This window comes from Anser anser (genome assembly GCF_964211835.1).
Source record: "Anser anser genome assembly, chromosome: 9".
NCBI classification, from domain to species: domain Eukaryota; kingdom Metazoa; phylum Chordata; class Aves; order Anseriformes; family Anatidae; genus Anser; species Anser anser.
Genome location: NC_139729.1, coordinates 6,342,442 through 6,365,796, shown reverse-complemented (window position 1 = coordinate 6,365,796; position 23,355 = coordinate 6,342,442). Strand labels below are relative to the sequence as shown.

The 23,355-nt window shown below is 42.5% G+C and overlaps 1 protein-coding gene across 9 annotated transcripts in view; it reads left to right on the top strand.

Annotated features, from left to right (window-relative positions):
- The window catches only part of NYAP2 (neuronal tyrosine-phosphorylated phosphoinositide-3-kinase adaptor 2), a 166,047-nt gene that overhangs the window by 94,357 nt on the left and 48,335 nt on the right, over positions 1-23,355 (top strand). For all 9 annotated transcript variants that reach the window (XM_083847817.1, XM_083847816.1, XM_083847821.1 and 6 more), the window contains one exon: positions 14,508-15,605. In XM_083847817.1, coding sequence (XP_083703943.1) covers positions 14,508-15,605 — 1,098 coding nt within the window. The remainder of the gene's footprint in view (positions 1-14,507; positions 15,606-23,355) is intronic.

Genomic DNA, 23,355 nt, shown 5'->3' with positions numbered 1-23,355 from the left:
GTGGTAGCTTTTTGGTGCTTTTTTTTTTTTTTTTTAACAAGATTTCAGTTTGTCCCTGCTTGCAGCAGGCTGGTTTTCATATGCCAGTTCCCAGAGCTGGGTTGCTTGTCTGTGTGCACAATTTCCTGCAGCATTTCATCTTTTGGGCCTGTTTTCTGGTCCCTCAGATAAGGGAGGGCAAGGGGGAAAGAAGGAATGGAAGCAGCGGTTCTAATAGCTGTTATAATAGCTTTCTGCGCAGAACAATGAACACAATGTGATTTTTGGAGGGATTTATAAACAAGTTTTGAAGCCACAGAGGGAGTATGTTCTTACCCTCAAGGCACATATGCATACTCATTAACGTTAATGGAAGTTGCAAGCATTGAACAGAAAATAGACCACGCAGTGGTAAAAGACATGAAGATCTAGTTACTGACTTGGGAATTGCCTTGTGCCCAGGACTTGGCAGTTGGCACTTTAGCAGTGCTGTGCTAGTCTATCCTCTGTACTTAGTGTCTTTTTTTCTTTTTTAATTTAACAAAGTTGCTTCACGTATTTCTCATGTCTCTTTTCACATTAGGATGTTACTCATTTGCTCAGAGAGATACTGCACCTTTGAAAAAAGCACAAAATTAAATGTGCAGCCACCCTGCAGTACAGATCTCTCTCTGCTCTCTAGGGTGATGGAAGCTGTGATGTTCTTGATCATGGAAAAGCCTTCATAATGTGAGTACAGGGAGTGTTGTGCTGATTTACCAGGTTGGCTGCAAGTGCAGCCAGTCCAGGAAGAGGCTGCATCCCTGAGCTAAGGCTAGTAAGCCCTGCCAAACTCAGTGATTCCTGTAGAGCACGTAGGTTTTTCTGCAGTGTATTCTGCAAGGCTCAGGGGAGTTAATAAGCATGGTTGCAGCCCGGGGTCCAAACTGTGCTTGAGAATTCACACCATTTTACCCCAGAATTAGCAAACCATCTAGGGCCTAAACGCACTGTTGAGTATAATACAAAGCTACTGAGAGGGAGACTCCAGGCTGCTGGCATCCTTAGGCTCACTGATTATATAGGGTCACCACAGTTCCTGGACATGTCAGCAGCGCAAGAAAACACGAGTGACTTGCTCGTGCAGCTGGCTTGGGTCTGGGAGAGAGCATTAGCACAGATTTCACATTGTATGAAGGCCACTAGGCTGCTTTTAGAGCCAACCCAGCTCTGAAAGCACTTCAGCTCTGCTCTTGAGGTGTGAATCAATAATCTTTACCAGAAGGACCTCAATAAAGAGAAAGTCTGTGCAGAAAGGTGTCATGTGGGTGCTTTTGGCCACTGCATGGTTAATTTGCAGCCTCGATACACAGCCCCTATGTAACTAGAAGGTTATAGAGTCAATAAATCCATTCATTATTGTCAAGTCACTGTATGTCAAGTCTGGAATATTGCTAGAAAAAAACCTCTAAGTCATAATATTTGTGACTGTATTTCATTTTTTATTTTATTTATACCTCAGGGAACCATAATAATGGGCCTTCTCAGCATTTACACCTGTGAGCTGAAATCCTACGAAACACTAGATTCTTGCATTATTTTGCATCACTGAACAGCCCTGAAATCAGGGCCAGGAGAGGAGGGGAGGAGAGATCCAGGTAATTCTCTTGCCTCATTTTGACAGCCCTTCGGAATATGTTAAGTAAAATGAAATGCCTGTGAAACTACAAAAATAATTTTGGAATGCTCATACTGCATTTTTATTTTCCATACCGTCTTTGGCATTGTCTGTTAAAGGCACTATGGACAAATGAGTAAGGGCTTGAGGAATCAGGCTGAAATCCTAAAGTCCCTGTTTACTCTTAGAGCTGGTCTGTGGCAATAGAGGTGGCTGGTGAAAGTCATTTGGGATTAAAGAACAGAAAACAGCTGCAGTGCTTATTCCACAGCAAATGCATTGGATGTCCACCTCTTCATCTTACCTTATTTTTCACTGGCGTCCTAACTCCACTCCCACTTAAACAAACGAGACAAGTCCTTATGGAGTGAAGACCAAACACTCAAAGCATTTCCTCCCAAGAGGCTGATACCAGGGCCAAGCACCCTACTCTCATGTTGGCTTTGCTGGGAAGGCACGGTGCTTAGCAGAATCACATCCTAAGAGACTGAAGTCTGTCTCCAGGTGAGATCCAGTCATGGCTATCCTGTTTCATTGGTAATTTCTTTCTAATGACTGTTTGAGTATAATAGTCTTGCTTGGTGCACTGAATTGCTGCTTTCATCTCTTCCACTTGGCTTAATACTGGGTGACATCAAGCAACATATGCCTGACATGCTGGAACTGTGTTTGGCACTTTATGCTTTTCAGTTTGTATGTGTACAAACAGTGCTGTGTAGGGATAACGTGTGCAGCAGTGACAGCTCAGCAGAGCACAGCTTCTTTTTTGCAATGCCATCAACTTGCCTGCAGGTCAATGTGTACAAGCCTGGACTTTTCAAAGATGCATGGAAAAAAACAAACAAACAACAAATAAAAGAAAAATGAAAACAAGCGCAAACACATTTTTTGTGCTAATTTTAGTGGCCACAACTTTGAACTGCTGGCATCTCAGACAAGAAGCACATCCCTTGAAGTCCAATGTGGTGCAATTTACAGCTGGTTGCTGGTTTGGGTTTGGGGGGTGCTCGGAATGCAGGAAGTAAAAAGCTGGGGGATGATCGAGAGATCATCATCAAGAAACATCTCTTAACGTCCTTTCCCAGTGCAGTGGTGTAATATATGCAATGGCTTCCACCACTTCTCTGAGGTAGTCATGAATAATTCTCAACCAGTTTTTGTGTAACACTTGAGTAATTCTAGGTCCTTCTATGCCTAGTAGTAAAACCAAAACAGTAGTGCAAGTACAGGACTCTGAGCGTAAACATGCCTGGAAAAACTCAGCTCTTTGTAGGGAGCAGTATAACCTGTGGGGTGTTGGTCCTAACAGGGCTTTCTGGGATGAAGAAGATTCCTGGCATCTTCTCGTTCATGCTTGACTGCAAAGGCAGCTGCCTCCCCGTGAACATCGATGTTCTTGGTAGAATACAAAAGAGTGGCTTCCCTGTAAATCTTGACTTAGGATCAGTGTGGTAATGCCACAAGTGTACAGGTGATTTGTCTCCTCAACTGGGAAGATTTTAATGAGATTAGGTTTCTGCTAATGAGAATGGAAGTCTCTTCATACTTGGATTTTGGTGAATAAGATGGGAAGTAACCCTTTGATTTAAGTGCTGCCTGAGCTAAATGGGTTTGGCAGTCATGGGTGAGGTTGGAACAGCTTCTGGCAGCAATTCTTCCGTTCCTCTTCGTGCTCCATCTTTGTCTTTCATCCTCCATCTGACTTCACAGGTGGCACAATGAGGTTAAGTCTGGCCTTTGAAACAGTAGAAAATTCCCTCAAAGCTTGTCTGGAGCCGCATGCAACACTGCCAAAATGGTACTGTACAGAGCACCTATACTAGGTGAATTTATGGTGGTTAGGCCAGGCAGCGTGACCCTTATAGATCAGCACTTGGCTCTGCTAGTTTCAGCTGACCACTCTGCAAAAACAAGCAATGTGAAATGATGGATGCCAGGCGCACCGAGAAGCTCAGAGGGGTAGGCAGCTGATGATGTGTGGCTTGTCTGTGATTTTGTCAACACTTTATTTAGAGTTGAGGAGGAGAGAGGAGTCACCCCTGCAGAGAAGGACGTAAAATGAATAGCTGCGAGGCTCTTTTCCTAAAGCCGATTGCACAGAGCGTTCCAGCAATGCTCAGCCTCTGACCACGGAGGTGTTATGTCTCCGGGCAATGCTGCATGGTTGAGAGCTGCTCTGACAATGCTCTGTCCCTTTCAGCTATCATTATGTTCACCCCCCAAAAGATGCCTAGTGACAATCTGCAGAAACTGCTTCTGCAGGGTCACCTTGTGTCCTTTTGGGGAAGGCTGGAGCACCCCTCTGCATGAACTCTTCTTGCTCAGTGCGGGTTATTTGCTTCCCTGATGCTCCTGCTGCGGTGACTCGTTTGACCCCTGCAATCAACATCGCACTTCGTTTTGAAATGCGAACATCATCGCGGACAGGCCTGCCGGATATGTCAGTCAGCAGCAGCGAGAGGCTTTTCGTACCGCAGCCTCAAGGAAAAGAATCGTACACAGTCCACAAGACTTGAGGGGAGAGCGGCTTGGGAAGGCTGCTGGGTCCGTGGCACCGGTGGGAGGCACTGGGGAAGCACAGCAGCTCGAGCGAGCGCTGCCAGGCCTGTGGAGTAGTGGGGCCCGTGGCTCCTGCTGGAGTCCCCAAGGGGTCAGTGTTATGCACAATATCACCTCGGTGGGTCTGCCAGCTTGATTTAATGGGCTTCAATTATTTTAGAAGCTCGGCAAATAGATCGCTACTTATGTAAGCAAGTAATGGGTTTGACCTACTTACTGTAAGTAGGAGATAGGCGTTACCGGGGATCTACAAGATGAAGAGTCACATACCTCTGGATAAATTATTCAAGTATTTGCATATAGTCACTGCTAATATTCTGGGCAGGATTTTTATGGGCCAAAGCAACAGTGAAGTCAGCAGATACAAGATACTGTTCTAAATAAATGAAGTAAGTGAGCTAAGCTCATTGTTTCTTTAAGTGTTTGCTCCTTCTCCAGCTTGATTTCATTCTTTACCTTTTACTCTGTAAATCATTTCAAACTCCAGTATTTGGGTGTAGCTATTGTATTAGAAATAACTGAGCCGGGAACTCTTGCAGAGATCAGTTCCACTCAGTGTTTCTGTGAGCCTGGGACCAGAAAGCCTCTGCACTGTTCCTTCTCCAAGAAGTCCTTGGAGTCCAGCAAGTGATGCTTTCACACATCATCTCCCTCAGCTACGATGACTAGTAATTGATACAAGTGTTCTTCACATGAAGCCCGGGGTTGCATTCAGACTGGAATATACCTTTGTTCATGTGAGCCTTGCAGAGTGACACTGCAGGGGCCATTGGTGCCTTCCAGGCAGCAGCTCTCGCATGGAAGAGCCCCTAAGCCCTCCAAGGCCGAGTAGTATCGGAGCGGTGTCCTATACATACCGAACTGATGTGACATCGGTGTCTAATGCACGGCTCGGCTCATCACACAGCACAACCTGTAAGACAAAATGCAGAGCCTCACCATCTTTTGCAAGGTGCTTTGAGAATGGGAGATGGATAGCTGCGGAGAGGGGAGGGGGCAGATAACTCAGGATGACAGCTGCACTGGAACTGGGCTCTAATGGCAGTTCCGTAATGAAGATGCTGGGTGGAGGGTGGCGGGGGCTGATTTCAGCCCGAGTGCTCAGTGTGAGGTGCAGTCAGTTTGTGGGTAGCTGTAAGAATAGAGTGATAACAATTAATTTACAATAAAATGGTGAAAGCTGTTCAGGTTCCATCTCCAAGGTGACAGTGAAGATACCATAAATGTTGTTTTAAAACTGAAGGGCTTCACTCATGTTGTTTTCTGGATGCTTTTCCATACTCCATTGTGACCATATTTAACTCTTCAGTGCTCCACCTCTGCACAGATTTTTGCAGAAGAGCACCAGAGCACCGAACAAACAAGCGAATATGCTTAGTAAATTAATTTCTCAGCAAGTATGGTTCAGTAGTTTTATTCACATACTCTTCATGTAATTCATCTAATTACGCTTGCTATTGGTGAGTTGCCATGCCAATTGACTTTCTATATCTAGAAATCCTTGCAATTATATACAGTCCTTGTTTTTTTTTTTTTAAGTGCTACCGTTGCACAGGCTGCAAAATCTGTTTCACATGTGGACTGCAGGCTATCTGAAACGGAACAAACAGACACTTTAGCAGCAACATCGGGTGCTGAGTGGGTAGTGTAAGGATCCTTTACTCAGATTCTCATTTCCCCGGTTATCCTCCCACCTCTTCTCTCAGAGCCTGCTTCCACAGGAGTTGCTGCAACTTAACACCCATGTAATGAAATAGATCCTGGCCCCTTGTGTCTAGGTGTATTCGTTCAAGGATCTCTTTCTAAATGGATACTCAGGAATCATTGCAACCTCAAAGAAGTTAGGGTGAGGTTCTGTTTACCTCCATTTACACTCATTTTGTCAGTTTTCCTTTAAAAGGAGGATGATACAAATTGGCTTTGCTTTTTGTTTTACTTACCCCAAATCTTGCTTGTGATGGCTTTCCAGAGCTGTGATGACTGACCAATAGCTTCTATCTTCAGTGAATATTGCGGAAAGGCTTGATCACAAATATTTTGTAATTATTTCTCACAACACTTTTTAAAATTTTTTTTCCTTTGCCTATTCAATGTTATCTAGAATAACTGAGGACATCAGTTACGTGTTCTTTGAAAGAACTAGGATATGAAGTTCAAAGTATATGAAGGCATGGGGCTGGGCAGTTGGAAGGAGGCTTAGTCACGTTGTAATTTTCTAAAAGCTTTTTGGAGACCTTTTACTGTCGGAAAGGTTGCTGAGCAAAGCTCGGTTTATCAGGTGAATGCACAGAGCAGTGGAGGGCTGTGAAGGAGAAAGCCTGGAAGTCGCTCTGCTTGGAGCTTGGCAGTGTGGGGACAGGCTCCTTCCAACATGCTGATAAGCCAGAGTGCAAAGTTTTTGAAATTTCCTGGCATCTGTGGATCTCCCCTTACCTTGATAATGTGGAGCAGAGGACCTCCAGCCTCCGCCATTCCAGGTCCAGGCTCTGGCAGCAGGTTGGCTTCGTGAATCCCAGGCAGATGTGGCTCACTTGGCGTATATGGCCCGTAAAGAGCCGTGGCATTGATGCTGCAAGTTTGTTCTTTGGCTCAGATACAAGGGCTAAACCAAGTCTGGCAGCAGCGTGTCTTCCAGCCATGGTGCCTATTGGTTGCATCAGTTGTGTTGTTGGATTAGTGCAGAATGGAATTTAATTGCAGGGCCCTGTTCTGCTGTTATACAGGTGTTCAGTTCTGGAATATCACCATGGAAGCCTCTAGGTTTCCACCACTTTGAATTAGAGCAGATATCCATCGTTTTAAAAGCTGGAAGAAGTTGTAGCCAAAATAACGGGACCTGAGTACTTTTGAAGAAGTCTCCTTAATCATAGCCTTGAGACATCTGAGGATTATTTTAGCATTAGTATGTATTGCTATTTTAGTGTCAGTATTATTTTATGACACTGACTTCTAGTCCTTTCATTTTGAGTACAGTTTTATCTTCTTTAAATGCCCAAATAATTTCCAGTAAGAGGTAATAGATCCAGGAGGTGGAAGAAATATGTTCTGCATGAAATCATTGTGCTGAAACCACTTATTGCTTGCGGAGGTGTTTGAATGAATCAGATGGTTCTTTTATTCCTTCCGTGTTCTTTCCCTCTTTGCTTTCTTCCCACTAGCAAGAGGTAACCCGCAGGGAAATGACTGGTGTCCATGAGAACAGTGCTATTTTGAAAGCCAGTTTTTCTTCGTGACAGAGAGATGCTCTCTGACGTTACTGCAGCCCAGCGATGACGTTTCTGTAGTCATTTGCTAAGATGTCTCCATGTGTGTACATTTTCTGGCTGTTCATGGTGTAAGAACATTTGCCATTGAAAATTCTTTGGAGAAGAAAAGATGTTTGCTCAAAACACCAGGTCTCCACTAGATGCATTTACATTTGTTTTTGTTTCTACCATGGCTTCCCAAGGATGGGAGCCACTGTGCAAGGATTGATATAAACAACAAAAAAGCCCATTTGCTAAAATACTTCAGAGGTTAAACTAGCAAAAGATAGATGTGAAAAACTGGCTTTAAGGGCTGAAATGACACCCGAGGCCCCGTGGCCTGATGACAGAGATAGAAATTAAGCTCAGGTCTCCTGAGTGCCCATTTTTTGCACGATTCAGAGGACTGTGCCTTTTTAAATTCAATCTCCCTAAGAATATTCAAAATTCATCTACAGAGATAATGAAATCAGACCCAATGTAAGCACCGATGCACAAATGCACTTAAAATCAGGTGCAACTTTGAACAAGCAGTTCATTTCATTAAAGCCAGTGGGATTACTTATAGGCTTGAACTGACACACACACAGAGGTTCTGTGTTACATTTGAGCTGGATCTTCTCTGTTAAATTGCGTGTCGTAAATCATAATCTATGTGTCTTTGGTTGGGTACCCAGCAAGTTCAGTGTTTAATTAAAGAAATTCCATTTCCTTTCACTCCTGGAGGCTCTTTTTGATAGAGGTACCCCTCAAAATGCAGCCTGATTAATTCCGTCTGCATTTAAAGTAACATTTTTAAGAATTTCAAAATCTGCTAGGCTTCAAATCATTCCTTCATTTAGAAATAAATTGAATGCTATGGCCTCTTGCAGAAATTGAAAGGAAGGAATTTTCCTGTTACACATATTTTTGTTCTGTTTGTTAGAGTGAACAATGCAATAAATCATCCCGGTCTCTGAACTACAGGAGCTGGTAAACACCGAAAGGACTACGGAAAATGATAAAATCCATTTTAGTTTTTAGATGTTTTCACTCATTCCTTATAGAGTGTGCAAATAATAAAAAAACATACTAACATTTTCATATTTCTCTCTCTCCTTAAAAAGAAAAAAAAATACTTCAAGAGGATAGGATGACAAGCAGCATTCTGTATTTCCAAAATTAACTGTGAAAGACAGATCATCTGGGCATGTCTGAAAGCTATGCATAACCTTTGCGCTACAAATATCTCATTTCAAAAATGTCATATTCTGCTTATTCAGTAGGGCTTCCGTAAGGCTATTTTAAGCACTGTGCTGCTTGCTTCCAGATCAGAACTGAAGTTATTCCTGCCTGTATGGTTTTCTTTGCAGTTTCTTAGAGGTGGATAATTGCTAGGTAGTAGAAAGCTATTAAATACAGGCAGTGGCTGCCCAGGAAGTGTAAACTCGGTGAAGGTCGGTTTTATTTGCAAGGCCTGTGGTGCCTCCAGTTTTTCAGCTATGGTAGTTTTGACAATTCAGATTGCCAAAAAATAGGACCCTCAGCACAGCACCCAAGCTCCTGCAGCCAGGGTAGTGGCAGAGCTGCCGAGCCGTCCTCCTCCTCGCACCCCGGGTCTGCGCTGCTTCCTCGCAGCCCTGGCAGCGTATCTGTTTTGTGCTCTGTGATAAAAGTGCCCACAGGGGCTTTGTCAGGCAGTTTTGCATGGCTAGTTTACAGAGCTGGCACCTGGCAGGGGGAGAAAGTGTCCCTGCCTTCATCTTACTCTATGACTTACCCTGGTGGGGAGAAAAATAGAGCTGACTGAAACCAGAGAATCTCTCTGAGGGGATCCCTGAGGCTGGTTTATAGAGGAGATGTGGGATTTGTGGAGAGGAAAGGGGGGAGGGAAGGGAACTGCCCTGTTTGGAGATGAAAAGGAAAATCCACAAACTTTTGTTTTGGGAGGAGAGATCTGGAAAAATGCCCAATTCAGGAGAAACTGAACATGTGAAAATATGTGGCTCTGCCAGCCTGCAGCTGAGCACGCCAGCTCCGTGCCCTCTGCTTCCCCATCCCAGCTGCAGCAGTGTGTGGGGACCACAGAAGACTTGGGGAACCCACGGCTGTGAGCCGCTTCTTGCTTTCTGCAGGTTGTGCTGACTCCAAGCGCGCTCTCTTAGCGACTGTTCAGCTTCATTCTCTGTTTACAAGTAGATCAAGAAATCAGGAAAAAATTTCCAGGCATACTTTTTTACCTTTTGGAAAATTGCTTGGTTTTGGACGAGATTTGATATTTGGAGTAACAGTGTTTGTTCTGCATGAAGCAGCTCTCCCTCTGGAGTGCTGTCCTGCCCTAGGCATGGAGATGCGGAGTGGCAGCGGTGGGGGGCTTCTCCCCTCCTGAGCCCGCTCAGCGGTCTGAACCCAAGAGCTGTGTCAAGCCAGTCTCCGCAGTTCACAGCTTGGTAGTTAAAAATGGTATTACAAGGGTCAGAAACTAACCAGACTTGTCTATCTTGGTATGTGTACACTTTTAAAGTGGAATTTATACAGTGAGTCAAACATCAAACAGTGCATTTCCAAAAAAGTGCTATCAAACAGTGCATTTCCACCAAAATCAAAGAGGGAGGGCAAAAAAGACAGGATTGTGGGGAGTGAGGTGACTGTATCGTAATGTCCTGCTTTCTGAGCTTTTGGGGAAGGAAGCAAAATGCTTTACTTTTTTTTTTCTATTTTCACAACTATTTGTTACAAATGTGTCATTGCCTTGAGTTATCTTCATACACTTCCTCTGTGGGATTATAGTATTAAAAAAAAAAAAAAGTGAACATTGTTTTGAAACTCAGTGTCATGATTAATTGGGACTTCTCATCTGTGGAGAATTAACAAAGAACAAGTTTATTTCTGATTGAAAAAGCTGTGACAGATTCTCACTATCCTCCAGAAAGGAAAACTCCGGTTACAGACCAGCTGTAATATTTTTCCATGCCTCAGCATCCCCCAGATGGTAGCAATGCACAGCACGCTGCAGAAGACAGATGGACAGTCCCTGGAGCGGAGGAGTTGCAGTCTCAGCCGTTTCCTTGGACTTCAGTGGCAGTGGTGGCTGTCAGAGCAGCGCCTTGAGGAAGCACGGCCCGGATCAAAGCCCAGCAAAGTCCACAGGAACTTTCATTTCTTCCTTTTAGCTTTGGATCGGGCCCCGTGTGCTCTGAGGTGCTGGTGGCTGAGCCTCAGGGTAGGTTTCTGGGGACAAATGCACTGGGGACATGGAAATCCATATTGAAAGGCGCTTCATTACTCCATGTTTAGAGCAGACGCCACTGCAGTGTGTGTATCACCAATATGTCAGCATAGTTTGCTTTTCATAGGAGTTTATGTTCCCAGCAGGCACTGAATGCTTTTTCTGCCTGATAAATGTCAAGTACTTAAAGCAATCTTGCCTGCTCCTCTCAGGAGACTGCCAAATAATCTCCTCTCATTGGCTATGGGCTCTTGCCAGGCCTTCTGCATTCATGCACATGTATCCCTGCCAAATGTTGGTAACACAGGATCTGTGCAAATACTCCCTGCTCCTTTCGCTAGCTTTGCAGCACTCTGTTCAGTTACGGGATTCCTATTTTTCCTCTGTCATTCAGGGACAGAGCAGGAGTTTGTGAGCAGGTATTCCATAACCACGTGTGCCATAGAGCAGCCCTTGCTATGGAGCTGTATTTTGGAGTAGAACCTTAGTTCATTAAACATAGTAAGTGTCTTGCATCATAGCCTTCTTGAAGCTAACTCAGTTTATCTCCTGAATGCGCCATTGCAGCTGAAGGGAGTTCTGAGTAGGTGTTGAGCAGCTCCTTTGTTCCCAATCACGATAAAAAGATTTCTTTGCTCTGGTATTTTCTCTAGGAAGTCTTTCAGGACCCAATGTTCCCACTCTAAGTAGAATATAGGAGGTAACTCTGTACTTTTACAAGGTTTGTAAAGTATTTAAAGAACATAGTTTTAATTTTTAGTTTTAATAGTCCTCTTTATTAAGGAGAGAAAAAGATCTCCATAACATACTGGCAATAGATGCTTTAATAAAATAAACTATGGCAGAGGAAAAATGCTTTGAATAGAAAGAGGAAAGCAAATCTTTCACCTTGTCATGTTTTATCCTGTGGTTCATTCAGCAGGACCGGGTCGTTTGACCTTTTTGTTGATAATGTCACCAAGATATTTTAGGCTAATGCTACATACCACGCGATGGCAGATGAGAATGCTGTGTGTGTCAGTGCGGCAGTTAATTTCAACCCATGCAAAAATACTTTACAAGACTAGATGGCAGAATGTCACTCATTTTTCCATGACATTTCTCATTTCCTTGTCTGTAATGTAGTAATGTCTGACTGTTGTATATGCAAACCCCAACACTTCGGGAAAGGTCTAGACCACATGGCAGAACCTCATCAGCTTGGATAAAAATTGTGAAAATAGAAGACAAAAAGAGGCAAAATATGCTATTTCTAGCAATTTGTTGGAAAACACAGTGCTCTTAACCACTTTTATCCATTTTTAAGTGAAAATACCAGTTGACACTGGTATTAGTGTCAACTAATGCTAGCATAATGTCTGGCATTGAATCACCTCCAGCACAAGAATGTCTTTTTGTTTACTTTGTCCATCATCATCTCTCCAGATAAAAGATGGAAGAGCGGGGATATGTCTATGATGGCACTCTCTGTGTGACACCAGCGGCATAAGAGACGTAGAAGACGGAATAGGGAACAGGGGTCTACGGAGGGCAGAGGAACAGGAAACAATTATGGTGCATCGGGAACTGAAGCCTGCAGGGAGCCCCTCTGTACAAAATACACAATTTCCAAATGCAGCAAAGTCTGTAATCCTTGAGCTGGTATAAAGCAGAGTTCAGGTCCTGTGCAAAATGTTCAGAAATGCTCAGGCAGTTTGTGCCAGTCTCATTGACGGCCTCTTCATTTTAATCACGCCAATCTGAAGAACATTGTGCTTGCCAGGGATGCAAATGAGTTTAACAGAGGTGTGCGGAGAGGATTGAGATCAAGTTTGTGTCAGTAGAACTTGTATGAATGTAATATACAAATAACATAATAAATAGAAAGGGAATGGTGATTTAGCTGGAGCAGAGCAAGAAAAATCTGATAGTATTGTCAAATACATGAGGAGTAATACTTGCTGCAAAGCCCAAATGATTCCTGTAGCCTACATCTCATTCCCCAAAGTCTGTTCTAAGACATTCAAGAAAATTAATTTGGGTTAATTAAAAAGACAAATTTAAAGTGCATTAGGATATATCCACAAAGTGAAAAACTATCAAGCTACCAAGTGCACTTATCTGTAGTAGCTTTTGCATGTCCCTAGCCTGCTGCAAAGTGGAACACATTAATTGGAACTGTCATGAAAGCATAGTATCATTCTTTGTGTTTTTTTTTTTCTTTTTTTTTTTTTTAATTTTGGCTACATTTCTTTTTCGTTTCTTAGTTATATGTTCAACTTAAACAAATGCATTGAATAAGAGTGCTCTTGTTGTGTACACACCGACATTCAAGTCTCTTATTCCTAAACAAAGCTAGAATCTTGTTTAACGCCTGCCTCTGTTGCTATGCGTTTTAAGAAGTGCAGAGGAGTTATTTAGCAGATCAAAGCAGAAGAGTGACAAAGCAGTAACATGGTATTAGAAACCTCCTTTGACACTGACCAAAGCACATCAGTAAAATGCTGTTGTGCAGGCTCCTTCCACCCACAGCCGGTGTCTTAGCAGACCTCAAAATGCTGCCTTGCAGCTAGCAGAGCTGCTGGCTGTAGGAGCACATTTGAGGCTGTTTCTGAAAGAGGATTTTTAACTCCATGAGCGCTGCCTGGTTGATTTAACAACAGATATTCACTAGCTGTTGTCTGATGGGTCAGCAAATAGTATCTGGAAATTCTCTGAATGCTGAGTTTGCAGCAACAGATCCGTAGCAGTGAATTGCAAGGAGCAATACTGTCTGGTAAAACCAGAAAGCTGCCATTCTAAGTTGGCCTATCATTTAGGATTTTTGAAAACTGAGAAACTTACAAAAGAGGTATCAAGGCTTTCATTGCAAGAACTGTTTACCCTCTGGAATACTAATTAGTTTTAGTATACGTGGTAAATTTAATTTCTGAATTAGTTTGTTGAGTCCACAAAGGAGAAAAACTGACTTCAGCCAAGCCTTTAATGAGATATTTTATTAACCCCAACATTTAATGAGATATTTTATTAAAAATTCATTGAGAGAGAACAAAATGAGTTTCTTTTGTCTTTAATTCATCAGGATGTTTTTTTAAGAAACCCTTAACCTGTCATTTCAAATTAATTTTGGTACTGTATTTTGATTTGTAATTTCACAGATAAAATGATCTCATTTCTAGATACAACCTGTTTGGGAACAATCTGAATCTGTGAGGTATTTTGTTCCTCTTGACTTCACTGAAGTCTTGTGAAGCCAGAGGATGGAATCCAGATAAATGATTAGGATTATCCCAACAGTACATTTTACAGTATTTGTATGTTAGAGTTTCCTTTCTCAATCAGTGCTCAGACAATTGTTGTACTTTATGCAAAAAGTTACTACAAATAAAAAAGTCTTGATTCACCACTGTGTTACTGCAGAGTTGCATCATTGTCATTCCAGCGTGAGTCCAGGATCTTAACTGTTCTCTTGCAGCCATAAGGAGTTCATTTGGAAACTTAGTTTTATGTCTTTGGCAACTTCTTTTTTTTTTTTTTTTTAAATCCTACAGTGGTATTTCAAAAGCATAATATTTAAAAATGGAAAGTTCCCTGTCCAAAGAGTTAGGAGAGAACAGTTGTCTTAGAGGAATGGAAGTGCTCGCTAGCTACTGAATATTGGAGAGTCACAACCTCCTTGGGAAAGATTAGGACTGTTTTTTAATAGGATGTTTTTTTTCTAGTGTTCTACTAGTGTTCTACTGATGTAATACTAGAGAGAACCAGCAACAAGCTTCTCCCAGTAAATCCATTCCAGAATTATGACACTGTAACATACATCCTACGTTTGACAAAGGTTGTTAAATATTTCTGATGAATTTGTATTTTGTTCTGTTTTCAGTGTCAGCCAAACCAAGACCTCACAGTGATGAATATACAAAGAAGATTCCACCTCCTAAACCGAAACGAAATCCAAACACTCAGCTAAGCACATCTTTTGATGAAACTTATATCAAAAAGCATGGCCCTATGAAGACACCACTCACTAGGGATGCCTCCTTGTCACAGGTCAGCAGTCCTGCCCCAGACACAGAGGAAGAAGAGCCTGTATATATCGAAATGGTTGGGAATATACTCAGAGACTTCAAAAAAGATGAGGATGACCAAAGTGAAGCAGTCTATGAGGAGATGAAATACCCTATATTTGATGATGTAGGCCAAGATTCAAAATGTCAATGTGAATATGACCATCACACTTGTTCTTCTCAGTGTGCTACTCCCACAGTGCCTGACCTAGATTTCACCAAGTCTTCAGTGCCATCTACTCCCAAGGGCTTGCTTTGTGATATACCCCCACCATTTCCAAATCTGCTTTCTCACAGACCTCCACTGCTGGTGTTCCCACCAGCACCAGTGCAGTGTTCCCCAAATTCTGATGAGTCTCCTCTAACTCCGCTAGAGGTCACAAAGCTTCCCGTTTTAGAAAATGTGTCTTACATCAAACAACAAGCTGGAGCTTCTCCATCTTCATTGCCACCTCATACACCAGGCCATCAAAAACTGGAGAAGGAGCAGACAGTATCTCATGGAACTAGCACTCCTGGGCACACCTCCTCACCTCCTCATCCTTCTACCTTATACAGAACACAGTCTCCACATGGTTATCCTAAAAGTCACTCTGCCTCACCCTCTCCTGTCAGTATGGGTAGATCTCTTACCCCTTTAAGCCTCAAAAGACCTCCACCTTATGACTCTGTACATTCAGGAAGTCTCTCAAGAAGCTCCCCATCAGTGCCTCATTCTACAGCCAGAAATACATTGCAAGAAGGAGGAAAGATGGTAAATGTCTCGGTCAGTACGTATGGGTCGTCATCTCAGAGTGGTTCCCGTTCTCGGACACCTACCAGTCCTCTGGAGGAACTAACCAGCCTCTTTACCTCAGGACGAAGTCTCCTGAGGAAGTCCTCCAGTGGCAGAAGATCTAAGGAACCTGCAGAAAGTAAGTTCTTGATATATTTTTTCCTCATTCTTCCTCACAGAGTAACAGCTTCCACTGTAGTTTACTAAATCAAACATTTGCAAAAAGCAAATCCCTCAAAAGTCTGAATTCTGTATATATATATATATATTTATCGAGAAGAAAAGTAATTATTGTTAAAATTAGTTTTCATATGGTTATAATTTAAAGATTTTTAAGCATGTATACCTTACTACAGAAGCCTATCAGGCAGGAGTACAATTCATGGCTCAGTCTTGAGAAAGGAGTCAGTTTCGTTAACTTTTCCACAGTCATAGTGGTCTCATGTGAGTTAGGGTCCTCTCAGTATCTCACATTCTTAATTTCGCAACGGATGCCAAGACGCAGTGATTGTCCAAGAGGTCTGCAGTGAAATAACCAGACTGTAGTTGTTTTTTGGCAGAGACAGATTTATCGCCCTTAACTTTTCCAATGATCACTATGTGTATGGTGGAAACCAGAAGTACCAGCTTAAGCCATTCCCCTCCTTCCTGCTGACGGCTTCTGTGCTGTGCCATGGAGTATCTCTTTCAGCTGTGGTAGTGTAACTGCTTGCGAGGCCATACTGCGTGAATCAATCTCAAAACCAACATGACCTAAAACACATTAACCGCACACAGAGAGAAGTACAGGAGGAAGTTGTGCAGGAAAACCTTAAGCCAATATTGACTTTGAATATACTGTATCGTAAAACCATTGTCCCGTGTGCATTCAGGTTTACACAAAGCACGCCTTCTGAGTTAGTGAAATATGGAAACTCTTAATGAAATCAGCAGGAGTCAGAGGTGTGAGGGAAAGCAAAACCTGGCACCAGTGTTTCTGGTGCAAAGAAATGTTCCTGCTCAGTGGTGCCAAAGGCAATGTCTTGCCGTGAACGCTAGCCGTAACACCTTTTGTCAGAGAGCAAAGTGTGCTCAGTACACTTTCTCCTCTGACTTCCATAAAATCAGTTTATGAAGTCTTACTGCCTGCCTAAAAGAAAAGCTCTTTTTGGAGAACGGCCAATTTTATGTTTGTGCAAGTGTTATACCTATTTGGTAGCTGTAATGTATAAAGTGCCATGTGACAAACTGGGGTGGCTGTTAAAAGAGGGTATCCTTGTTTCCAGGCTAGTATATTGCTGCAGAAAAGGTGAATTTTCCAATGCCTTTCCAGTTGTGTTTACGCTGCTCTGTTACCCTACTGATAGCAGAGTGGTCACGGCTGAACTCCTTAGCTCATGCTGCTTTGGGGCACACTCAGGGAGCTCACAAGAACTCCCCATCCAGGTTTTCATGGGCAGGTTGCATCTGCCTTTCACATCTGCTTCAGTCACAGAAAGCTAGGCTGGTGTTGCCAGGTCACCTTGCTCTTCATAGTGCTGGTTGTGGCAAAGCTCAGGTGAGCAGTGGTTGATCATGAGGTGCCTGCGGTACCAGGTACTGCACTGGTGTCCCTCTAACACCTCTCCTTGGTAAGCATCTCACTTGGTTCCTGAATGTCTGCGATCACCACCAGCTCAACTGGGCTGCCCATCAGTGCCGTCCTCAGCTGCTGAACAAGTACGTGCAAACAGGTAAGTATGGAGGAGCTCGGTGTCAACGGTTTGGGTTAGCGTACAAAGCCTTCCTCATCATTTATGGGCTTCTCTGCCTCAGCCCCTGCAGTTTTATTCTTGCGTCTCTGCAAATCAGGAATAATGACTGAAATCAGAAGGTGGAGGTGAGAATGGATACTGAGAGTGAGCAGGATACTGAGAATATGAGTCAGGGCAGCAACTCTCCTTATCTGGCTGTAATACTGTTGTAGCCTGCAATCATAAATATTGTTATATGAGCCATAGCTCCATGGTTCAGTAGGGTTTTATGAAGTGATTACAGTAATAAAAATACAAAAACACCAGATTTGTATGTTGGGTAGAAGCAAAACTGTGCCTAAAAGGTAAGGTGATTTTTGCAATTGGGAACAATTATGAGGGATGTGCTGTGACATTTATAAATAATTGTAGTGAAGTGGTAGAGAGAGTTTGGCAAAATGCAGACAAGACTGAACATTATTAAACATGCTAGTTACTGAGCAGTGACCAGAAGTCCTCTATAAACACCATGCTACGCCAGAGCTAGTGTTGAGCCTCACAAATTTGATGGTTTTATGCTTACTGATGTTGGCAGAAGTACTAGGTTTGGAACCTGTGAAAATACCTGCAGTGAGTGTGGCAAGTCCAGGGAAATTTTAGGCAATGCGTGTGCTTCTGTCCCATACCTAACTCCAAAAAGATCTCTATATTCCACTCGACTGAAATTGAATACAGACTATCGAAGGACATCTCAGTGATAAATTTAAAATAAATCTTGCCCTGCAGATCTGTACCAAGAGCGGCTTTTCTTACTGGCCTCTCAAGAAGCATTGTGCTTCCTCTTTAGGAAGTAGAAATGTGCTCGTCATTGGTCATGAATGGTAATACAAGAGTCATGAAATGGAAACCTTGTTCCTTTACTTTAAGGACAAAACATTCATTTTATAAATGGATGCCAGTGGTGAAAAGACTCTGGACTGCAGCTGTGTTGAGTAAATGAACTGACTGCACACCTAATCCGATTGTAATTTGTCTGGTATTTACAGTATGCCTTAATCCTATGGGATTACTGCACTGAGGAAGAACCAGGTTTATACTCAGATATTATAGAAGTCCTTTTAGGATGCATAAAAAACACATACAGGGCTAGCATTTCATGTCCTGCAGTTTTGCATTGAAATGATCCACCATAAAAAAAATAAATCTAAATTGTGGGATTTTAAAGTAGAACGTGCTCAGACTACAACATTTCCTTACCATGATGATATGTAGTGATACCATGGGTAGATTGGACTAATCGTAAGATGTGTTAAAGAAATCTTGCTCCTGTAAATCACACTGGAAGCTTAAGGCACTCATTCAGTTCTGGATTAGTTTTTTAAACTACGAGAGAGCAAAAGCATAGCACGGGACTAACTGGGACTGCCACATTTTTATATCTGTCACTTTAGTGTAATTTGGTCTCCACATAAAGAAAGATTTCCAGAATCCAGAGGATAATTAAAAAAAAAAAAAAAAGAGAAAAACACAGAAGAGCAGAGTTATGTGGCTTTATGAAATTCTGCTAAGAAACTAAGAATATGTGCTTCTAAAATATGAAATTATTCTGAGAACATCTCAAGTAACTTTCTCATTGAATCCTCCAAGACTCAGCCCTCTGTGACTTGTCTGAAGCTCTCACTGCCATATGCTAGTCCAAAAAAATAGCACAATACTAGATTTTATATTCAGATGAGTGTATTTGGAAAATATTGCAGCAGTTACAGAGAAAATTCTCTCTCATCTTTATTGTTATTGCTGCAACTGACTTTGCGGAAATTTTGCACCTGAGTCCAGACTCAGAATTTATTCCCTGGCTTTTATTTCGTGGCATTTTTGAGTGCGTTTCTTTTTGGGGAGGGAAACTGCACAAACCCTATTTCCAGTCATGTAAAGCTGCCCTTGTCTCCCCTTCTGTATTATTTTCTTTGTTCTTCTGGCATTCCTCCCTCCACCCCCCTCTTCCATTTTATTATTGCCGAGTTCACTGGAATTACAACAGTGGGAAATTGGGGTAAATCAGTGATATGAAGGGGATTGTCACCTCAGGGCCACATTTTCTGAAGATACGAGTTTCTGGTGAAGCCCCAGCCGAGTTACCAAACGCGCTCGGCATCCTCAGGCTGCTGTTGTGATGTGCGTATCTAGATTTTACAGGCAGCTCACTTACTGTGCTCTGTTCCTGTAAAAGTTCTCTTGTGTGCTGTTAGCTTCTTAAATATGCATTAAGACGCAATTAGGAAGGTGGGGAGAGAAGAACAAAGGAAAATAAATTGTAAGGGGAAATCAGAAATGAAAATAGGGAAGATCGCAAAGAAAGGCAGAAGGATGGAGAGAACCCTACAGAAAACTGAAGAAAGATGTCAAGCACGAAAAATGTGAAAGAATAGAAAAGATAGATGTTATTAATTGTCAGTGACTGTGTGAGGTAACATGGTAGCATGCCCTGAAGTTGGCAGAGCCCCATAAAGCATAATGTCAGTCTCGGAGGTTAGAGGAAACTGTTTAAGGAGTGCCAACTGCTGTCGTTGGGATACACGGTGGACTTTCCTAATGCCTTTGGAAGGTGTGTGTATGGCTGCTGTATCCAGCTGCGCTGAACACCACGTTGCCTTTCCTTGTAGCATATTCACCAAGTTTCTGTGTTACACATGCCTTTCAGAAAGCTGGAATTAGGGAGCGAGGGAGGCAGGGAAGGTGGGAATAGTGTTCCGATTTTCTGGAGCTGTTTGCTGTGTCTTTCTTTTCTGCAGCACAGAAACGCATAGCGCTCCGTGAAAATACCGACCTGAACTCGTTCACATACAGGCACACCTACCTACTGGAAAGCAAAGCACAGAAGCTGTTGCTGTGTATCTGAGCTGCACTCATAGTGTTTTTTTCTGGGCAAAATGGTCCTGTAAACCCTTGCCACGGCTGACCAAACCTTTTTGTTTGTGTACTGGTTGCTTCCATTTGTTAAGGCTCCACTTTCCTTCTGACTTCCTGGGAACCTCCTGCCCGATTTGAGCAAATTTACGAATGTTCCTCCTAACGAACTGCACCTAATAGTCACCTGTGTAGCATGCTCTGAGCCTGTGCACGATGCATGAGATCGGCACACACGATGCAGGGCAGTTTGCTGCAGTTTTCCTTAGCTGCTCTGTGGGGCTTTGTACCTTCTGGGTTTTGCCTATGGAGAGTTTCCCTCTTCAGCTTTTAGTCACAAACAGGGAGGAAATTTGTGAATGTGCTACTTTGAAAATTCAGTTAAAATGATTGTAAATTGGGATGATTATTAAGATTTCCTGTTCTTGGCTGGTGCCCACTATGTTAGGAATCTAAAATATTTTATTATAATTTCACAAATAGTGTGTAAATGGAGGGCTGAGAGGAAAAATGGTTCAACTTGTTAAAAAGGAGCTCATTCCAATTTCAGACAGCTGAGGCCCTGCCATGAAGAATTTGTGGAGTATTAGTGGAGACATTTTAAATGCACTTTTTAATTTATTTATTTACTTTTATGCTATTATTTTCCAGAGAGCTTGAAAATAGCTTTGGGGTCCCCGTTAGGTAGAACAGTATGTTGGAAAAAGAGTTTGGGAAATGAGTCAAGTGCAGATCCTCCTGACGGGGTTCGTTTGGTTGCTTAACCTCCGCCTCTGCATTGAACGCAGGATGAGGGACGTAGGGCAGGATTTCAGTCTATGTATTTCTAATGAAGTTAGAATGGAAAATGCTGACTTAAGGAAGGTGGACTTGACATGCCATTGAACTTTATAAAACTTTGGGTACATTCTCAGCCTCTGGTATTCTGAATGGGTGGGGCTTGCCTACAAGACTGGGCTGGCCGTAGAAAGTGTTAGAGCTATTCCATTGCATACCGCTATTCCTGAGCTACCGCATAGCTGACAGTCAGAATCAGATACTGAAATTCAGAAGCTGAAATAATGTCTAACCTCTAGGTTAATGTATTTTCTGTGGTTTTATATAGAGGGTTGTCATCCTAATCCTTCAGCCCTTTATAGCCATTGATTGCAGGCAGTCTGAATGTTCTGTTCAGTCTGAGATAGCTACAGTTTAACAGAAATAACACTGCATACCTGAAATTATTCGTGAATGATGCTGTACTTTTGAGCCAGAGGTATATTGGCTTCTCCATCACAGGCGAAGCAGCTGTTCCACTAGAGGTTGTATTTTCTAGTCTAGTGACCCGTGATATACAGGGGGTTAGACCGGGTGGTCACAGCAATCACATCTTGTTTGACAGTCCTGAAAGTTGATCTGAAAGAAGAGACTTAGGTGAGGGAGCAGTGGGAAATGCCGCGGGAAGTGGATTAGAGTGAAGGAGAACACCAGCTTTGATGAGGATGACACTCACTCACCACAGGCAGGATGTGGGCTTACCACAGGTTGTTGCATTTAGTTAAAGCCTGAAGAAGTCTCTGTTCTTGCCCCTGAGCTGCTATTCACTGAGATATAAACAAGCTTAAGCGTTGCAGCATTAAAAGTGCTTTCTTCAGGTGCCCACTTGTAAGTGCATGTTCAGGAGAAGAGCTGCATATGTCTGTGCACACACAAGCCACGAGCTGCCTGGTCTGCTGGCAGCAGGTCTTTGAAACAGTGCCCTGCGCTAAGGAATGTGCCTGTTGTGATGACTGGGTGCCAGCAATAGCTGTTGGGAGACAGAACTGAAAATGGTGGAAGTGTAAACACAGGAATGATGGGATGTGGTCAGCATCCTTCAGGAACCAAGCTTTTGAAGCAATAAATAAATAAATAGCTTTTGCAGTTGAGTGGTGTTGAGTACTGCTTCAGCCATACCTGTTGTTGTCCTTTACTAGTAATCCCTAAATTCCCCACTGTGAGATGGTGGGCAATGGGCTAAATACTTTGATACGCATCAGCTAGTCTGGCCAGCTGGAGCCTCTTACTTGTTAAAGCTGAAATATGTTCCCCCACTTTGCAATCACAGGAAATAAGCAGAAAGCAAGATCGTAACATGGCAGTCAGGTTATTCAGCTAAGCACTAAGCTAACCAACGTTTCCAAGGTTTACGCTAAGTGGGAAAGATTGAGCTGCGGAACAAAGATACAAAGAAGAAGTGAAACGTGTGAAAAGATGCATGGCAGCTCCGTGGCAGATTGTGTGTCTCTGGGTGCCTTCGCTGTGCCGTCGCTGCCTCATTGTGCATTGCGTGCCAGTAATGCAGTCCTCTCTCAGCACCAGGGGTAATGCCAGGTTTGAGAACTTGTGTTTCGAAAGGATAAATCAGTAGGTACCCATTCCTTGATTGAAATGCACACTACACCATTTTTCGTCTTGCTGCTTTCACACAAAAGTGAGTATGTCTATTTAAAGGGCCTTTAATTAGTCAAGTCACTAAAAGGTGGGATGTCCCCTCCACTTTTGAGATGAATGAATGTCTTCGTTACTCACAGTTATTAAAACAAAAAACACGCGTTTTGAGATGATATGCAACGGTTTTGCTAATTGGTACCATGACATTGTCTCCTCTTCTAATTCAGCAATTTAGGCTCATCAGAAAATCAGGTCCTCTTGGGATCACGACCGTATACAGAATCATTGAAGAAGACATAATTTCATAAATAATTGCTCAGGTTTTTCTGGAAACAGCTGCTGTTTCTGATTGATGTATATGGATTTATTTATTCCTTCTGTTTGTATTATTTGACTGCTTGATACACTTTCTGGGTAGCAATTTAATCAACATGTCTTTTTATGAAGAAGAAATCAACTTATAAATGGTAAAAAGGAAAAAAATAGAGATAAAGCTACTTTCTGTTTGTTAGATTTCAAGTAAAAGATGGTTTCAGGTAAAAGACTAAAAAAGATGGTTTCTTTGGGTTTCTAATATAACAGGATAATGTTGAGTTGTCTGAAAGTTGTTAAAAATAAAGGAAAAAGCCCCTTTAATTCAGTTACTGGCACCTATTTTACTGTGTCACCAATAAGCAAAGCAACACATGCTGCACTTAAGGATGTGAATAATGATAAGAGTCTGAGTTTTGAGTGCCATTGATTTTTTTTTTCTTTTTCCCTGAACAAAGCTTTTTAAGCCAGAGAAATATCTTGACCTTTAGGCCAAATCCTCAGCACTTATAAATCACCACTTCTTATTTGAAGTCAGAAGAGGTA